This window comes from Anarhichas minor, unplaced genomic scaffold, assembly GCF_050575085.1.
Source record: "Anarhichas minor isolate MPS153535 unplaced genomic scaffold, ASM5057508v1 ptg000030l, whole genome shotgun sequence".
In the NCBI taxonomy this organism is placed as follows: Eukaryota; Metazoa; Chordata; class Actinopteri; order Perciformes; family Anarhichadidae; genus Anarhichas; species Anarhichas minor.
In genome coordinates this window covers 8,200,320-8,218,171 of record NW_027466476.1, presented here as the reverse complement: position 1 = coordinate 8,218,171, position 17,852 = coordinate 8,200,320, and the positions used below count along the sequence as shown (strand labels likewise).

General features: G+C 41.5%; 1 protein-coding gene across 1 annotated transcript in view; it reads right to left on the bottom strand.

Moving 5' to 3' along the window:
- The window catches only part of notch1b (notch receptor 1b), a 40,609-nt gene extending 33,967 nt beyond the window's left edge, over positions 1–6,642 (bottom strand). Inside the window, exons 1-2 of the mRNA XM_076104893.1 lie at positions 6,378–6,642; positions 5,563–5,644 (exon numbers count right to left, since the gene is read on the bottom strand). Coding sequence (XP_075961008.1) covers positions 5,563–5,644; positions 6,378–6,435 — 140 coding nt within the window. The 5' untranslated portion in view covers positions 6,436–6,642. The remainder of the gene's footprint in view (positions 1–5,562; positions 5,645–6,377) is intronic.
- Positions 6,643–17,852: the final 11,210 nt, after the last annotated feature.

Genomic DNA, 17,852 nt, shown 5'->3' with positions numbered 1-17,852 from the left:
TCCCTCTCTCTTTTTTCCCTCTCTTATGTTTTCCCAGCAGCCTTTCGTGGCTAACCACTGTGACAACTCTGCCACCACTGGTGGCGAAAATCAACACTGAAATGCTCGCTTAAATTCAGCTTCAATCACACAAATCCGGGTCTAGTGAAATGAAAATAGCTCTTCCACTAAAACCAAAGCTGGCACAGAAAAAACAAACCAGGGTTGGTGTTTGTTGTGGAGCTAAAACCAAAGTTACCACCAAATCCCCACTGGCTAGAGAAATTACAGGGGAAACGCTGTCCCTCTCTCCCCTCTCCTTACATCCATCCTTCTTTTCCTTCCTCTCTAATCGTACAGGAGAGCTGACCTGGCCAGCCCACATCTGGCAGCCTTCATTAGAGACCCTGTTTATTTGGGAGCGTTACGGACACGGCCCATGGGAAAGAGTCAGCTTCCCCAGGGACCAACCACTCAGTGTGTGTGTATGTGTGTGTGTGTATGTGTGTGAATGTCATGAGACTCTTAGCAGCTCTAATGACTTCTGCCACTGCCGACTTTACGAGGCTGGGAACCACTTTAGGGCTTTACTGGTGTCTGAAGGTGTATCTGCAACCGGACACTCAGGTTGTTGCTGTTCACGGCGATTTCAAGGTCTGAGTCAGAGCACGGCAAAATGACACATTTCACTTCATCCTCCCGGTGTCCCCCCTAAATAAAGACCAGGATTCAACTGCCAGATTGTATACGCTGCACAGTTTATTCATGTATTCTGGGAGTTAACAAAAATTAACTGTTGGCTGTTGAGCGGTAACGTGCAAGCCAGTGTCTGCTCGCTCTGCAAATTATGTTTGTTAAGGGTCGAAATGCCACTTTGTATTGTTTCAATTATTGGGAATACGTGTTATCTGCTCAAAAACACTCATATTTCTGAGAGTAAACCATCGCGTTAGCTGCCTGTAGCAGTGGAGAACTAATTGACTAGCTAAAGTTCAGACAGAGTTTCCTGAGTAATCATCATTAAACATAATCCCACTTTTGAATGTAACGATGAGACTAATGAGTCATTTTAGGTGTCACAGTAATGTAGCACCTTTGAAGTCGACTTCAAGCGAAAGTTGAAGTTGAGTCCATTTTTATTTTGCCGATATTTGTTTACATTTTAGCAAAAAATAAGCTATTACCAGTTCCTTTTTGCAACGTACTCACGGATGTGCAGACAACGATCACTGGATTACTGTAATACTGAACAACACTTAAAAACGTGATGATTCTCAGGCAAGTTCTGGAGTTGTAAGGCGTGTCTTTTGCTGTAATTTCTAAGCAGATTTAGGGACGTTTATTTATGATGGACATCAAAGATGATGACATCCTTGGGAAGTGTAAGTCACTATCTAATCTAAGACCCCTAAAAATGCATCATTATTGTTATTATAAAGTAATCCTGGCTTAAACACTGCGACTTGTCAGGTCTGGATAAATGTTGTAACTCATGATCCTTGAGGAATCTTTTTTTCTCTCCTCGTAACGGATACCATGATTATTATCAGTGTTACAATCTGCATTGCTGCTTAACTGAACCACAAAGCCATCACACTCCATTCTCCTAAATATGCTGTGAGTAAGCGTGTATCAGCAGCGACTGAAAGCTAGAAGCACACCTGGCAGACAAAGTCAATCTGTTCCTGTGTGGAGCTGAATTGGGCAAAACCACAAGTAATCACGGGTATTATGGAGGATGCTGCTGTGCTCCCGCTTAGTTGTTATACTATAACCCACAGACAGGTGGTCTGGCTGAAAGAGAAAAAGAAATGAGGAAGTGTGGTTTGGAGTATGCCCAGTGTCTTTGTCTCTCACACACACACACACACGCTGTCAATCCTCTCAGTCTGCGATCAAAGTTTATGGGATTTGTCTTGGCATATGCCAACGAGGGAGGCTCAAATATCACTAATCCTCTGCGCTGAAGTTCCCCGCCACCAAGTCACTTCATTCAGCCAGAACACTCTGACGATCGGCCCTCTCACCAGCCGGACTCTTGCCAACGGGAACCCGACACCGGCGGCAGCGGCCATATAAAAGCCTCGCGCTCTATGTTTCTCGTTGTGTGATGATATGATCAGATACGGCACCTTTTCTTCCCTCAGGCCACTCTGAGGCTGTTTCCTGACTCTGAATGGATGCGTCTGGGGGGGGGGGGGGGGGGGGGGGGGAGCAGTGTGTGTGTGTGTGTGTTGAGATAGAGTCATCTGACCAGAGCCTGAACAGAGGTGCCATTAAGGAATCCCCAGAACAAGGGCTCACTTTCATTGAAGTGGTTGCATACTGTAGCAGTCGCCGCACATACCAGCGAGGAATTAAAGACTCTGTTTATCTTATTCAAACACAGAGAAACCCCTCAAAGACAATGAGTGTGATTTGCAATCGGCTACACAAAAATAACAAAGAAGCATCTACAGAAAGAGTCAGTGGTGATGGAGAGTTGGTAAAGCAGCACAAGTATTTCCGCCATCTGTCACGGGTATCAAACCTTAAATATCGGGTGCTGTGTGTTTGTGGCATTAAGTATTGAAAGCTGTATCAAGTATCAAACGTTAGCGATGAACGCATGGCCAGATTCTCAGTCTTGTTTACTCATCTATTTGTATCTATTCAGATACAAATAAGAAAATCTCATGCATACAAACTCTGTGCCTTCACATAACTCGAGAGCCTAAACGACCACGTGACCCTCTGCGATCAACAGGCTGTCAGTTGTATTTGTTCGTCACGCCGACTAAACGGCGATGAAGGTCTGTGATCTCTCAGCAGCGTCCCTCCTCGCCGGACGTCTCTCATCTCTCCGGGCAGAGAGAGAGAGAGAAGCGCCGCTGCGAGCCGCTTTTGATTTGTTGCCACTGGAATTTGCGAGTTATTTTTCCTGGTCGGGAGTTCTCTCTCGGCTCCGTCACTGCTCGCTCCTGCTGCCAAGCCTCGGCGCTAAATGAGAGGCCTCCTCCACGAGCTCTTTGGAGATAAACTTCAGTCGGGATCTCACGAGGCCGGTCGCGGGCCAGATACGAAGAGCGGGGTGGTATTCGTGGTATGGCATTGTCAAGTAGGCATCTCTGTCACACTAAATAAAACTGAAGCATCCAATCCCACTCGCTCCACCTCGACACAACACTTGAGTTCATAAGCGGCGGCTTTTCGATTGAGGAGAAACTAAATCATAATCCGCTCAAGAATGAGGGGGAAAAAAAAATCTCCCTGGCCAAGCAGATTAAAAATATATCAATTAACTCTTTACCTTTAACTAAAGCCCAGTAAACAGTACAGTATAATTTATTTGTTGGAGCTGACATAGTTATCCCAGGGATGTCATCAGGGTTTCTGTGGTCAGGGATTGAGATGTTATAGAACTTTAATAACAAACTGGGTGACTTCACCAGGGAGGGTCGAAGAGAAGATGCTACCGTTTGCACTTTCTTGGATCCTACCAGTAATATATTTTTAACACGACCGATAGCACTGAAAGTCTGGATACCATAAGATCGGCTAGCATTGCATTTATGGAGGCGTAATGCTTGATCGTATTGATCGTAAGCACTAAGCTGACAATGTAAAAACTCACACGCTGACCTCACAGCTACAGAAGGAAATATCTTCCATGTTGCTTTCAAGAGATTTTGTCGAAAATATTACTCTCAAAATATAGAACAAAAGTCATTTCCACACATGTTGAGTCACACAACAGCAGCACCTTGAAACCTCACTGACATCGTTTGGAAACAGAAAGCCTCACGAGTCTTTCATTTGAGGACCTGGTATCACTGCGACAACATGTCGTGATAGGAATGCGTAAACTCAGAACACGAAACCAAATAGAATAGGCAAGAATAAACCATTTTCTTATTTTCACCTTCTTGAACTCCAAAGAGTTCCCTTTCAGAAGAGACCAGGTTGATGACTGGCATCAGAAGGAATAAAGAGCAGTGGCTGTGTGTCAGTTTTAAGGCGTGTCCACAGAGACTGTTGATGGGTTCACTTGAAGCTGCTTTACAGTAACTCCAGCAGAGCAAAATACGAAAGCAAACCTAATATCATTAAAATGATCTAAAATACCCATCTCAACTTCCCGGAGCCTGAAGTGACGTCTTCAAATGTCTTTCTTAGTTCAACCAAAAGCTGCAAACCCAAAGATATTCAGTTTATAATACTATGTGATGAAGAATAGCATCAAATCTTCACATTAGAGAATATATTTTGCTTTAAAATTGACCTAAATGATTACTCAATCTTAAAAATTATTTTCCTTTGCGATCAATTTATGGATTAACCGACTCATCGTTTCTGCTGTGCACTATTTTGCCGCCTGAACTTGTTGAACCTAAACTTTTTCTCCCGGCCCTCTGGTGGCACAGTGACGACCAACGCAGCCACGTTTTCAAACACACTTCAGAACACTGCTGCGCGCTCAAACCTTTTGAAAACTGCGAGGACGTCCATCTCCGTGTTTAATTGGCGAAGTCTGGTGGAGGACAGCGCAGGGGCACAATGATGGCTTTGTTGCCCAATGAGGAGGACGGGGAGGGGAGGGCTGATTAAGGGCTGAATAACACAACCAGACCAAATTAAGATGTGGCGGAGGGCCAAGATGGCTGCCCTGCCTGTCTTACAGTTTCGGAGCCGTGACCCAGCCGGCCTGATCGGTCGCCCCGGTCAGCGAGCTCTGCGACAGTAAGATGACACTGGCTGGTGCTGCTCATGCCAGGATGGAAATAGAGCCAAGCGCAAAGTAGGCTATTGTTGTAAAAGAATAAAATAAAGAGAGAGTTCTGGGCAAAGCCGGAGCTTATTGGTTTACATGTGGACTGACAACATCTACAAATACTAAAAAAAGGACAAAATGTGGATCGTGTTTCCATTTTTTATCAGGTTAAAAAACAACCACCCAATGCCATCTGTCCAGGGGAATGAGAGAGGGAGAGAGAGAGAGAGAGAGAGAGAGAGCACTGAGGGCCATTGAGGAAGGGACACAATCCCAGGAGAGAGGAGGGGTTGTGGGGGGGGGGGGGGTCTGAGGGTCTCTCTGGGAAGCCTCACCCAGATTAGTCACACAGAATTAATCGCAGCGGAGAACAATGGTCGCCGAGCTTCTGGCAACCCCAGCTGTCGCTCCGCGAAAGAAAAGAAAAGCAAGATTTAGGACTGCGAGAGTTCGGCTGCAGACGGGAGAGTGTGGTGGCAGTCTCACACACACACACACACACACACACACACACACACACACACACACACACACACACACACACACACTCTCTCTCTCTCTCTCTCTCTCTCTCTCTCTCTCTGTGACCCCTGTCCTCATCAATGTCCACTCATTTCTGTCTCAGCTCTCGGACCATTTGCCTCCCAGAAATAGCAACACTGGTGTGAGCACTGACCCCCCCCTCCACCCCCCCTTTTTTTTTTTACAGACCTCACATGTCAACCAAAAATCTGAGTCATGTCAAATTCCACATTCACACAAATCTTCTCTGCAGGTATTCCTCGCCATGTATCGGTTAAGGAGACGAGGACACACAGATGTTGAACACTTACTTGCACTCTCCATTGCCGTCTAGAGTTGCTTCACACGTCCCCTGGTTCAAACACGACTCCGTGGGCATGGAGCATCTTAGACCTGCGAAGGGAGAGTTTTAATACACCTGCTGAAACTTTGAAGGAGCTTTGAAGCAACCAGTTGGTCAATGTGATGCAGCGAATATTTGTTTTCCTTCAGGGGAATTATACAAATAGCACATGTTATCCTCCATAAATGTGAAGTCTAGGTGTGACTCTTGCCACCTTCAGAAGAGCAGGTTTTTTGTGGTGAACAGGGGGACTTGACACTGGTTTGGCAGTTGCATGCTCCTCTCTGCAGCTGTCCCGGAGAGAATGGGCCATTTGGGGAGTAACTCAGCTTTGCAATAAAAATAAACACACACACACACGCACTGCTCTGAATCCAAACTGCAAAGGCAAATACACACTAGAGAGAAAAAGTTAAGTGTTTGCTGGAGTGCGCACCATCAGCTGGTGTAAAAAAAAGAAGAAGCATGAATTGATCCAGTTTGCAACGCAGGAGTGCAAAGGATGATGCCAACAGGTGCATGAAATAATGTAAATAAAGTCCATTCATGTAAATTAACAGTAAACTGAGGAAACCTGCAGGATTAGTTAAAAAAAAAAAAAAAGTTGCTCTACTTCAGTTTCAGTCCATCAGTGTTCAAAGCAGTGAATGCAACAAGTTCAAATCAAACTCCACTCTGAGCTTTGAAGAGTAAATACAGCATAAAACCACATTTTCTTACATTACTGATTAAGAAAACATCCCAAAAGTGAGATTTGTTCCCCCCCTCGCGCGCGCAACTTACCTCGTGTTAGTGCTATCAGCGACAACAAGAAAGTTAGTTTCACAAAGAAAATATGCATTCCTTCTGGTTTAAAATGGTTGTACAAATCCACGTGGGTTTTTCATAGATCCGATAGTGTGTCTTCCTCTCCGTTAGGTAAAAACAAAAACAAATAGACGTTCAGTTCATCCTCGAGTAGATCCACAGAGAGAAAGTGAAGCGCGTCTGAGAACTCCGAGCATGAGATGTTGTCACTTCAGATCCCGGGTTGGAAATGACTTGAGGGGACGCGCCTCTCCATCCGCTGCACCGAGGGGCGTTATTCTTTTACACACACACACACACACACACACACACGCGCGCGCGCGCGCGCGCTTGTTCCCAGACAAGCCAACTCGATGAACAGATAGTGCGCAAAGTTTTTTGTATTTTTTCTTCTTATCATTTCCCGGGCGTTTTTTCCTCTGTAGTGATTGGTTAATTAACAAGTTGGAATCATTAGTACAGCAATTAGTCTGTGCCGGCAGTTTTCATCACAGTCGTATCCTAATGTAAAGTGAAGTTAGCTATGGCATTAGTTCAAACAGCAAACAATAAGTCCTGATAATAAGTCATTTGAACCTGGAAGTTTCAAACTTAAACTTTATTATCTTTAGGGGGGGAAAAACATTATTTACACAGTAAATGACACAGTTTGCTTGAACCAAAGATGCTCTGTAACTTGAATTTTGGTCGCATTATATTTTATGCTAATCTGATATAAAGCTAAATGTGGCTTATAATGCTGATAAGAGTCTTCAGCACCCAAACTATTGAAATGGGTTGAGGACACTTTGTGAGGACTAAAACTGTTAAAGTAGCCTATGAGACAGCGGCTAACTTTAGCATACTTTACCTACACTTAAGTGTTCAGTATATGATGTAACTAAGTACATTTACTCAAGTACTGTACTTATGCTCAATTCTGGCCTTTCTATAAGCCTAAAACTACCTAAACTACTTTAGGCCGATATAAAGTTATTCAAATTGGCCTCACTTTTACCTGCTGCAGCATCTGAGTGATTCAATTCAAACATTAATGCACCACTAACTATAATCCAGTAATATATATATATATATATATATATATATATATATATATATATATATATATATATATATAGATAGATAGATAGATAGATAGATAGATAGATAGATAGATGAAATATTTTAAATTGCATAATTGCATTTTGAACTATCCAACAACCAATGAACATGCTCATTTCAGTCTACACTGAAACCAGTATTTCACCACCAGTTGAGATATGAGTTGATATCTGAAAACTTTACATTGTTTCAAAATGTCTAAAAGCACTCAGATGAGCACCAACTACTGGTTTTGGCAGCCAGCCCAGTTATTTTTACAGTTACAGTTGTCTCATAAACTTCTGGTGCAAACGCTGTATCTTTGTAACTTGCTGGAAGGTTTTTAGACAAGAGTCACAACAAATAGGAAAGAGAAATCAAATCGGCCCAATGCAGCTTTAATCTAGAAACTGAGTGATTCAGTGTTTTGGATCACCTGCATCATAGCCTCACAACCTGACAAAGCCTGGGAAGCAACCAGTTAACAGTTAGGATCTTCTACACAGATAAATAAATGCTGACAGCAACTCACGTACGTTTATTGCTGAGCCAGCCTGCAGAGTCCACGGGAGAAGTTTCCCATCAGGTGGTTGTGAACAGAGTCTGAGCAGCTTAGCCGCTGTCATGCACAGGTGGAAAATACCGACTGATAACATTTATGTATTTTTACATTTTCTAACTGGGGTCAGAGGGTGAAGATAGAGTTTAACCTCTCCTTTACACGGTAACAACAAGGAGATAATAAGGAAAATAAATATTTCCTTCCAAAATCAGATTTTCTAACTAAGCAATATAATACAACAATAAATAAAATACCAGCTTTCACACACAATGCAACTCAAAGTAAACAAACTGGTTAGTATTAAAGATGCTCCTAATCTTAAGAAATACACTAATGCATTATGGGAAGTGTAGGATCCAGTGTTTTTGGAGTCTGATCGATATCAGAGACTAAAAGTCATGATCTCAACTTTTTCTGCTTGTGATTTTGATGATGTTTATTTAAATGTCGTCTCTTGCAAGCCCTCCAAATAGTGCAATACAAAAACCCTTTAAAATAATACCTTTTTTTTCCCATGCTCATCTGTCGTACGAGAAAAACAGCTGGGCTAACAGTTCATTGTTGACAAAACAATCTCCTCTCAAGCTTCACCTATAACTCTTGTGTCAGCTGGTCCTCGTCAGCAGACAAATGTTAGATAAGGATAAATTCATGGAACTGTAAACGTTTTTTTTTTTTAACATTCTGAGCACTTTTTAAGCCAATGAGAAGTCCTAAAAGTGCTCAGAATAATGAAAAGTTTGAACATCTACAGAACCGAACAAACTTCCTGAACCAATCATGTGACCAGTGATGATTTAGGTACATCCTTTTAAAGGGTAAAATAATTTACTTTTTATACACATTACAGGGTATTTTTCTGATGATTTGTGTAAAAAATTGAAAAACAGCCACACTAAATCTACTTTCATTCAATATTATAAAACATTAAAACATGAAAACTTACAAAGGAGGTGATTATTTTTTTATAGGAACTGTATTTGTCGGGTTACACAATGTGTTGCAACGGTTACAGTAGTCGAGAGTTGTCAGATATAATCTAAAGTGCAGGATAACTGACAAACAACGGAAACCTTTTAGATGCAGTCATTCAGGATCGTTAACCGTATAGGCAAGTGTCTCTTTCAACACCCTCATATTTTTTTGTATTAACCACAGAGCGATTACTGGGAACACTCTTCCAGGACGTTACAGGTAAAACAACTGCCAGAGAGCAAAGGAAAAAAAGACATCAAGCAGACGTTTAAAGCCTGAGGGCAGACAGAGCGCAGGAGGGCTGGAAGACAACGATGGAGAGAAAACTGTTAAAACAAGGAGGTGGAGGTCACAGTGAAAAGATGTCTGCAAACATGTTAATCAGTCTGTTCACATGCACACTAAAGCATGATTATAGTCCGATTAAGGCGATACTATCAGGGCATTGTCATGTAAATATATCAGTCTGGTCATCTCATAATCAGCTTTGGCTGTTCGGCTATTAACCCACCTCGATGTCAGCTCAATTAATCTAATCACCTTAAGATCATTTATTGTTTTGAATGATCACATGCGGTGTTTCCGTGTAAAAACAGAGGTTATGGCGAGTGCTGGTGGAAAAGTACATTCTAAATTAAACGTGGTTTTTGTGGTGAGATTGTTTAGACGTCTGCTGACTCTAAAGTCAAGAATTCATTTTGAAGCTCAATTTTCACGCCAACAAGAAGACATTAAACTGCTCAGAAAAAGAAAATAGAATTGAACATGACAAAACTCCATCTGCTGATGAAGATCATGCAATATGATTGAAAGCCTGCAAACAGCTAATAATAAGACTTTTTTGTCGACTAAATTAAAGCAACTTCAACAAAAATCAGTAATTAACACTAATGATGTCCCTTTCTCTCATTGGCACAAACATTTTCTTTTAATCAAATAAATCAATAAAATGAAACTTGGAATAGCTTCTGTGAACCATACAAACTATTACATGTATTCTGTTCTTTATCCATATATTTATTATACAAACCAGATGTGATACATGACTATGGAACACTGTTTTCATAAGCAGGTTAAAGCTACAGAACAACAACGCTGGTGCTGATAGAGTGGGCTCACAAATGTTTTTTTAAATTATGGTAAAAATATCATTATAATTCGCAGCACCATGTCGCTGTTATATCCAGGTATGAGCGTCAGAGGGTCAACTCCGGCTACAGGAAGATCATTTTTGCTCTGTGACACAATACAAGCTGGTCATTTACACTAAACCAAATAACCACAAATGTGGAGGCAATGCATCCTCCAACACAGGAATACCTGGAAAAACAAAGCCACCAGGACAAGATTATGTTTTACTTTTTGCGTTTAATGAAACGGTTAATTAGAGTGATGTTACAGCATTTTGTTGAATGCTGCTTATATCGTTCTTACACCTGTAAACAACTTTCTATTTGAACAGAAGGTGAGTGGCCCCACTTAACGTGTTAAACACTGAACTTGGACCTCAGTCTTAACACTGATCTTCATCGAGATCATTGGCTGGTATCAACGTACATTTATTGACTAAATCCCCCATCCCTGTTACAAGTTTTAAGACATCCACAAACACCAAACACATGTCTACAAAAGCTGTCTTTCATTTAAACAACTCCCTATTGTGCTGTTGTTCATTGTGGGGGTCGAGAGAGGGGGGGGGGGGGGTATTGTATCACATTGTGAGGTGAAGAGTAAACAGGATTTGTGTTGATTTCCTCCTCATTGTGTTGACCTGGGGGTCGGGGTCGGTCCCATCCACTGCTGCAGCACAGATGGAGAGACCTGTTCTACTTTGTCAGCCTTGAAAAACAGAGACAGCTGCTCGGGGTTGGATCAAATCACACAAGTACAGTGCAATCTGGTAAACCCCTGATTTTTGTCACTCTAGCCACCCAATGAGGGATTTCAGTATCGCTAGAATGCAAAGTGATTGTAATTAACTATATCTGGTTTGACAAAAAGTGTTTTTTTTAGTGTTCAGCATGATGATGAAGACTGCTCTCACACAACCTACACTTTAGTCTCATGGAGGCAGCTTCAAAGTGTTTGACAAGAGAAATCTGTTCTCTCATTCGTCTGCTGACGTTTCTTTGTGCCCAATGCACAGCCACTGAGAATCGACTCTTGTTAAACGTTTTGAAATTAAACTAATTTGCATGTTTATAGCTTATGGACTTTGTCAGGAGGAAGTAAAAGTAAATGTGTTTTATTTTATTTTATTGAAGTTTATTAAAGTTCTTTATTATTCAAAGCAACATATTTTCCCACTTTCCTCTATAGTTCCTTTGTTTAATCAATTATCCAGGCACTTTGCTTTATTATCATGAATGAAATGATCACAGGATGTAGCCATTATCATAACGCTTTATCTCCTCACTTTTGGCTGCTTGTTACGTTGGTGACGTAATATAAACTTGTTCAACTGCATTTCATGAATGAGCTTTCTGCCAAGAATGTACGATGTTTTTTATCACTCTGCATAAAAGATCTTCTGTTAGCGCCTTTGAGAAAGAGCGTGGGTGGTCGCCGAGCAGCCTGCAGCGGCAGATGTGGCGTGTAAGGAGCAAGTCAGGACATGTTTATGTAACTTACTGTCGTGCAAAGTACTTGGCTGGTATCTGTGTATCCACTATTATAGGAGTGAAGGGACAGTTGTGCACAACTGTAATGTCAAAGCGTATAAATGCTTTGTTAATACTGTACATGAGGTATACCAGAATATTTAAAAAAAAAAGTATTTACTCTTTGCGTTTCTGTTAACTTTGGTTAGCAGAACACCTGCTGACTCTCATCAGAGAAAAGACCTGAACTTACTGCAGTGCTTTTACATGTATAATGAGAGTTATGGTGGCAGAACAAATCTATATAAACAAGTCACAAATATATCATTTCATTTAAAAAAAAGGCTCAGTAATCTCCTAAAACAGCTGGTCACTAAAATGTTACTCAAACTGTAGTTGATAGTGAATTTTCTGGGGACTCTTGTCTCTAGAGATAAAACCTTTTGACCCTCTTTGACACCTAAACCCATGTGGATAAATGAAATTGTTTCATTTTTGATCAATGAAAACATTTTGAAATGGCATTGTGTCCATAAGAAAATACTAAAAATACACCCGGTAAATCTCTGTAAGCAGGTTTTTCCTTTGTTTTTTTCCCTGAGAGGAATAAAATCGGCCTCTAGAAGTGTCCATTTCTGTCTCTTAAGGATTATCGGATACATTTGCGGTATTAAAGTGACTCAGGCAGATCATTTACCCATTAGCAGAAGTGTGAACAACTGTCACGCATTGTAAGATGTGTTTATTGTCAATACGCTTCATCTCGAGAGAGCGTGACAATTTTCCCGCCGACACTTACAGTAAATGACCCCTGAAAAGTGAGCTGCTCTAATCCCCCGATCGGTCGACAGACCAGCTTCCAGACGATTCCTTCACCACAACTGTTGTCTGTCGACAGACGTTCACTGAGCATCTCAAAGGGCCCCGGAGGACCCAAACTAACTGTTGTGGAAGATTTCTATGATTAATCGGGAGAAGAGTCAAGGTTTTCAATCTGTGTCAATAAACAGAGTCTTGAGAGAATCAAAGTTTTCGTCTTTATTGCTTGCAAGCAAGAGAGCGGTTCAGCAGACACGTATCTCAGTGTACTGCGAAAAAGCTTCTGCCAGTGATCGCTGGACATGTCATTTATGCACATACAGAAAAAGTAACACCCAAGATGAGTCATATAGCAGAAGTTCTGTATGCACGTGAAGCAGAACTGGGTTCAACTGGCCTGTGTAGGCGCCCCAAAATGGACCTTTGTGCTAAGTTTAGTTTTCTCGAACCTCTAAGAAACAGAAGTTGATAAACAGGAACCAGGTAGTTCTAGATGTCGACTTCACAGGAAGGGCAGGCAGTGTTTTCTACTTGCCTTTCTTGTTTTTGCTTAGCAGACACTTTAATATACATTTGATTAGAAGCACATGGTTAAAATATATTTTGCCATTACACAACCCGTTGGTAGCCTCTTCAGAGCCCCGTGGTCTTGTTTTGTTTCCAGAGAATAACTACAGCCATTTCTAATTATACAGTCTTGTTTACTTACAAATTCACAGGCCTGTAACAAGCTTCATGGAAGAGGAAAGGATTGACCCTCGTGTCCTCACGTCCCCCTGAGGGACTCTCATTAGTTGGACAAGATTGTTTGGGCCCAGTTTAGCTAAAGGTCTGTAACAGACCAGGAACAGTGTGGTGTACAGTGCTGTATTTCATATCATATATTATTTAAATTGATTGATTTTACGTTTCTTTTATGTTTTTTTCCCTATATTCATCATTCGTTTTGGAAAGACATTTTAGTAAGGCCCTCAGCTTCCTTCCTCCCCTGCACATTTGCCTTTATTTTAGGTTCGTTATCACTATAATATTCTAACTGTGCAACCACCAAAGGTAACGCTTTATTTGGTCCATCATTTCGGAATAATTTCCACATAACTTTCTAAAAGATTCCTGGAAAGAGAGACACATTTTTAATGATACATTTCCAATAACTTAATTGCACATTAGCTTGTCGAGTCTTTAAGTCACAGCTGGTCAGCTGAACATGCAAAGACATTTCATACGTGCAAGATTAACGTTTCCTCTTATTTCCAACAGATGAATCACATTATTGCAGAAGAATTGTGCACAAAAGGTTCTTTTCTCTTTTGTCCGTATTTCCTTTTCCCAGGGATCATACCTTCAACACCAGGCGTTTGATTTATTGTCAAAGTCACATCCAGCGCAGAGACAATTCTTACAAGCGTGGTGTCCACGACGAGACGAAGCATACCTGAGGGAAGGAAAATGGGCCATTGTATTGCTGAGGTATTATTTCCTGAGTGTTTCAAACACGGATTAATGTATCCTGGTGGGGCTGTATTGTTCCTATCAGGGAGGAGGGTTTACCGACTTAATTGTTGAACTGTAGACTATGTTGAGGATATGCAGGCGAGGGTCGTTGGCTCCTGCTTTCCTGCGGTAGCGAGGTTAAGGGAAGGAGGTGGCTGCTGAGAGTCTTAGTAGCAAATGCATTGTTGGGATAGTTTGGAAAACTCTGAATCAATAAAGCTATTCAAAGGTAATTCTTGACAAAATAACACCAGGCTCACTTAATCTGACACTCTTCATCAGGGGATGAGGATGATTACGTCTTCAGATTGATGAATTTCATTCACGTCAATATCCAAGTCGTATTAACAGTTGAGAAGTAATTAAAACCAAATTTACTGGGTCAAATTCACTGTTATATTGTCAATGCATAGTGTTTTTTAACCACACATGAAAAGCTCTGTAATCATGCAATTGTTTTGAGTGGACCAGTGACAGGAACAGTTAGTCATTAAGATAACAACAGGAGAGTCACGTACAAGTAGAAGCATCCTCACCACAATAAGCAGGACCATCCTGCTGCATGATGATCGTAATGGAGTGTTTTATAGCGTGTTTGCTTCTTCCGCCACTGGCACTTTGTCGGGCATAGATTCATAAATACACTCAAATAAATTGGCCGGGGGAAAATCTTAATCTTTAACCACTGAAACACAGTCACAACAATGGGAATAAGGTCAATCTGTCAGAACTCCTGACCCAGCAAATTAAAATACCATTAAGACCGCTTCCTGCGCTACTACGACCCATTAAGCTAATTACACTAATGAAAGCTGGTGTGCTTCATGCCATTAACAACATACATTTGTCACTTTTACGTCCACAGCAGCTGCTTCCCCGTATTGTGGCTCCCCGGCTATACGTAAGCACAATGTGCGGACAGCCAGACGCAGCGGGTCAGTGTTTCTCCGGCACACAGAGTCGCAGTGAAACAGAGTCGTGGGAGGTCCAGAGACCCTGGTTCTGTTTTTGGACATATAATCACAAACAGGAAGTCCCTGCAAGCCAGTCACACAGTGCCACTTCCTCCTTTTGTTTACAGGGGGGGTTGAATTAAACTCCCAAAGAAAAAGTTGTCCCAATGTTTGCTGCTCCAGCATCCACATTTGGTCCTGTTACTCTGTTTCTCAATCTGCTTTCTTTGTATCAGAGTGACTATTCCTTCATGGTGTTCATTCACCCGATCATCTTGTTCCAAAGCCTCATTAAAGAGAGAGGTTTCGCTAACACTGCTACGTTAGTGGTTTTTTTTGTTTTCCGACAGTAAGGGCTTCAGGTCAGAACATGTTTGGGGTTGTTGTTATGTCACACAGCATATGCTGTCATTTTGTTTGGAAGAATTCAGAGATACACAAAATACAATTTCCCATTCTTCTTCTACAATGAAATTTGTGCCGTCAAAACTTTGGCTTCCTGTTGAATGCCAGTGGACGCTCGTCTTGGAGGTCGACATATTTGGGGTGAAAGAGTCAGCTGCTTTTTTTGCCATGCTGCACTTCTAGTGTAAAAATTAGGTTATCGAATATCTTACATTGAATTATAAACAGAGGCGGGATGTGACCGAGAGGCCTAAAGCGGAGACGAGCTGCTTTTACCGCTGCATTCATCGCAAAGTTTTTATTTTTGTATATGATGAAATATGGCTCACTAACTCCAGAAACGTGTGAATATCTACCACGGTGCAGATTTCGCTTTCAAAGGAATGCATCTAGCTTGTCGGGGCTTAAGACGTAGTGTGACACACCTCTGAGCCACTGTTCCCAGGCAGAGAACACCATTCCTTTGTTCCTTAAAACATTTGATAATTACAGCTGAGAGAGCTCCTACTCTCTCTGCATACCACCCTTTATGTGCTCCGTCTACATTAACAAATATTCCACTCTTTGCGTCGTGTGAAGTCTCAGCCATTCTGCAAAAAAAAAAAAGGGCATGTAGTTTAATGGAAAACAGTAATATCAGCGGCTGTGTTATGAGGATGCAAAGGCATCTCAAGGGGATTATATGTTGCTTAAAATGTCAGCTTACTCGCCTGAGGTGCAGCCAGGAAAGGAAGGCTGTGTTTGGGAACCATGTTGCCTTTTCCTTATTAGGATTTCCCACAGGACTCTTTAATTCCACTTCTACTTCGTCCATCTTTCAAACTGGGTTTTTTTTCCTTCTCACTTATAATCCCTTGTACCTTTGTTTCTGTCTCTACCATCTTGATGTCATTCACTCTCGCTGCCACACACCCTCTCCTCTCTCTTTCCATCCGTCATTCACTATTTTCTCTTAATATTTCAGCTGCCATTCAGTATTTCAGAACGTCACTCCCACAGACTCAGTGGTCGTGCCATGTGTCAGAGATCCGGGTTTGTTTAAATCCCATGGGGCGATTTTAGCAACTCTAATCCACTTTTTTTTCCACAGTTCTAAATTGAAACAAGAAACTTCCAGTGAAACGTAAAAATAGACTTAATTCACATTCCATGAAATGCCTGTTGTGTTCCCAGTCAAGAGCAGTGATGTGCTCTCAATTACAGACTCAATCATAAGTCTAAATATTGATTCATGTATGTTGTTGTAGTTTTGATCATTTGCCTTGAAGTCATCTACATCTGCCACACAAAAACTCCATTCAGCGATGCCAAAATTTGCACGATGATGTCACTGACGGGCACCAACAACGTTCTCCAACATTGAATCACTTCCTGCAGAATAAGGGCCACCACCTAACATTATAGTTAGGCGTGTCACCTTTTCCCAGTCACAGCCCATTTTGCTCCAATTTTGTCATTCCCACTTTTCTTTTTATGTAGTTACCGAGCCAAAAGTCCTCCTTTGCACACATTTTTTTGAAACATTGTGACAGGAAACGGAGCAAAGAGAGGTGAGAGTAAAACATGAGCTGCCATTGAAACCTGTCTGGGTGTGGTGCATTACTGTAACTCGAGGACAGATCTGTTGCAATGCAACAGCCTTCCTTTAAAATCCATGTACATTTTTGTATTAAGAGATTTCTTTATTTGACTTGCGTACTTACAGACATTCACAGCACCTGGTTAAGGTTGGGGAAAGATGGTGGTCTTGATTAAATTAAAAGTCAACATGGACTTGAAGCACAAGACGGCCTGTTTTATATTTCACCGGAACCACAACATTCCCAAACTGCAACCAGAGTTCTTTTGTTGCCTAACCCTAACCACACTCCAGGTTCAGGATGCGGATCATGGGCTCTAGTGTCACAATATTGCACTTCATACACCTCCCCTGAAATTCATTCCAGTGAAAACACAGAACATACTTATTTGAAAAAAAACCTTATACTAAATATGGACCAGAGAGCAATTATGTTCACCAACAAAACGTAGTTAGTACAAATAATTTGTCAAAGACCGGGTTGTGAAATGTTATTAACAAACATAAGGTCTAGTGGGAATCAGGGCGAATGTTTGCAAGCTCTGAGACTTTTTAAAGAACTTTATTAACACAAACATAATTCACGACCACAGCGGCGTTGTAAAATGAAGTGAATACATTTATAGACGACAGAGATAACACCGGAAAAATTTAAAACTAGAAAGATCTTCGCCAGGTGTGTCTGCAACAAGCACCGCTGTATTGTATGAATTCAACCAACGATTGGCTAACCCCCCCGTGTAGACAGTAATTGTATGTAAAGCCTCGTAAAACACACATGATTAAAAGTCAAAAAAGGCAGCGATGAATGCAGGCCATCGGCTCAAAATCGTAGAATCTTGCCAAAAACATTGTGACGCTATCGGCGGAGATAATAAGACATAAACAAAAATAAAGAACTAGCTTTCGTTTTTCTCCCAAATGCTGAGTGTTCTGATGGGACGCCTGTTAAATGGCTAATGTTGTGGAACCAATGCTTAGTGG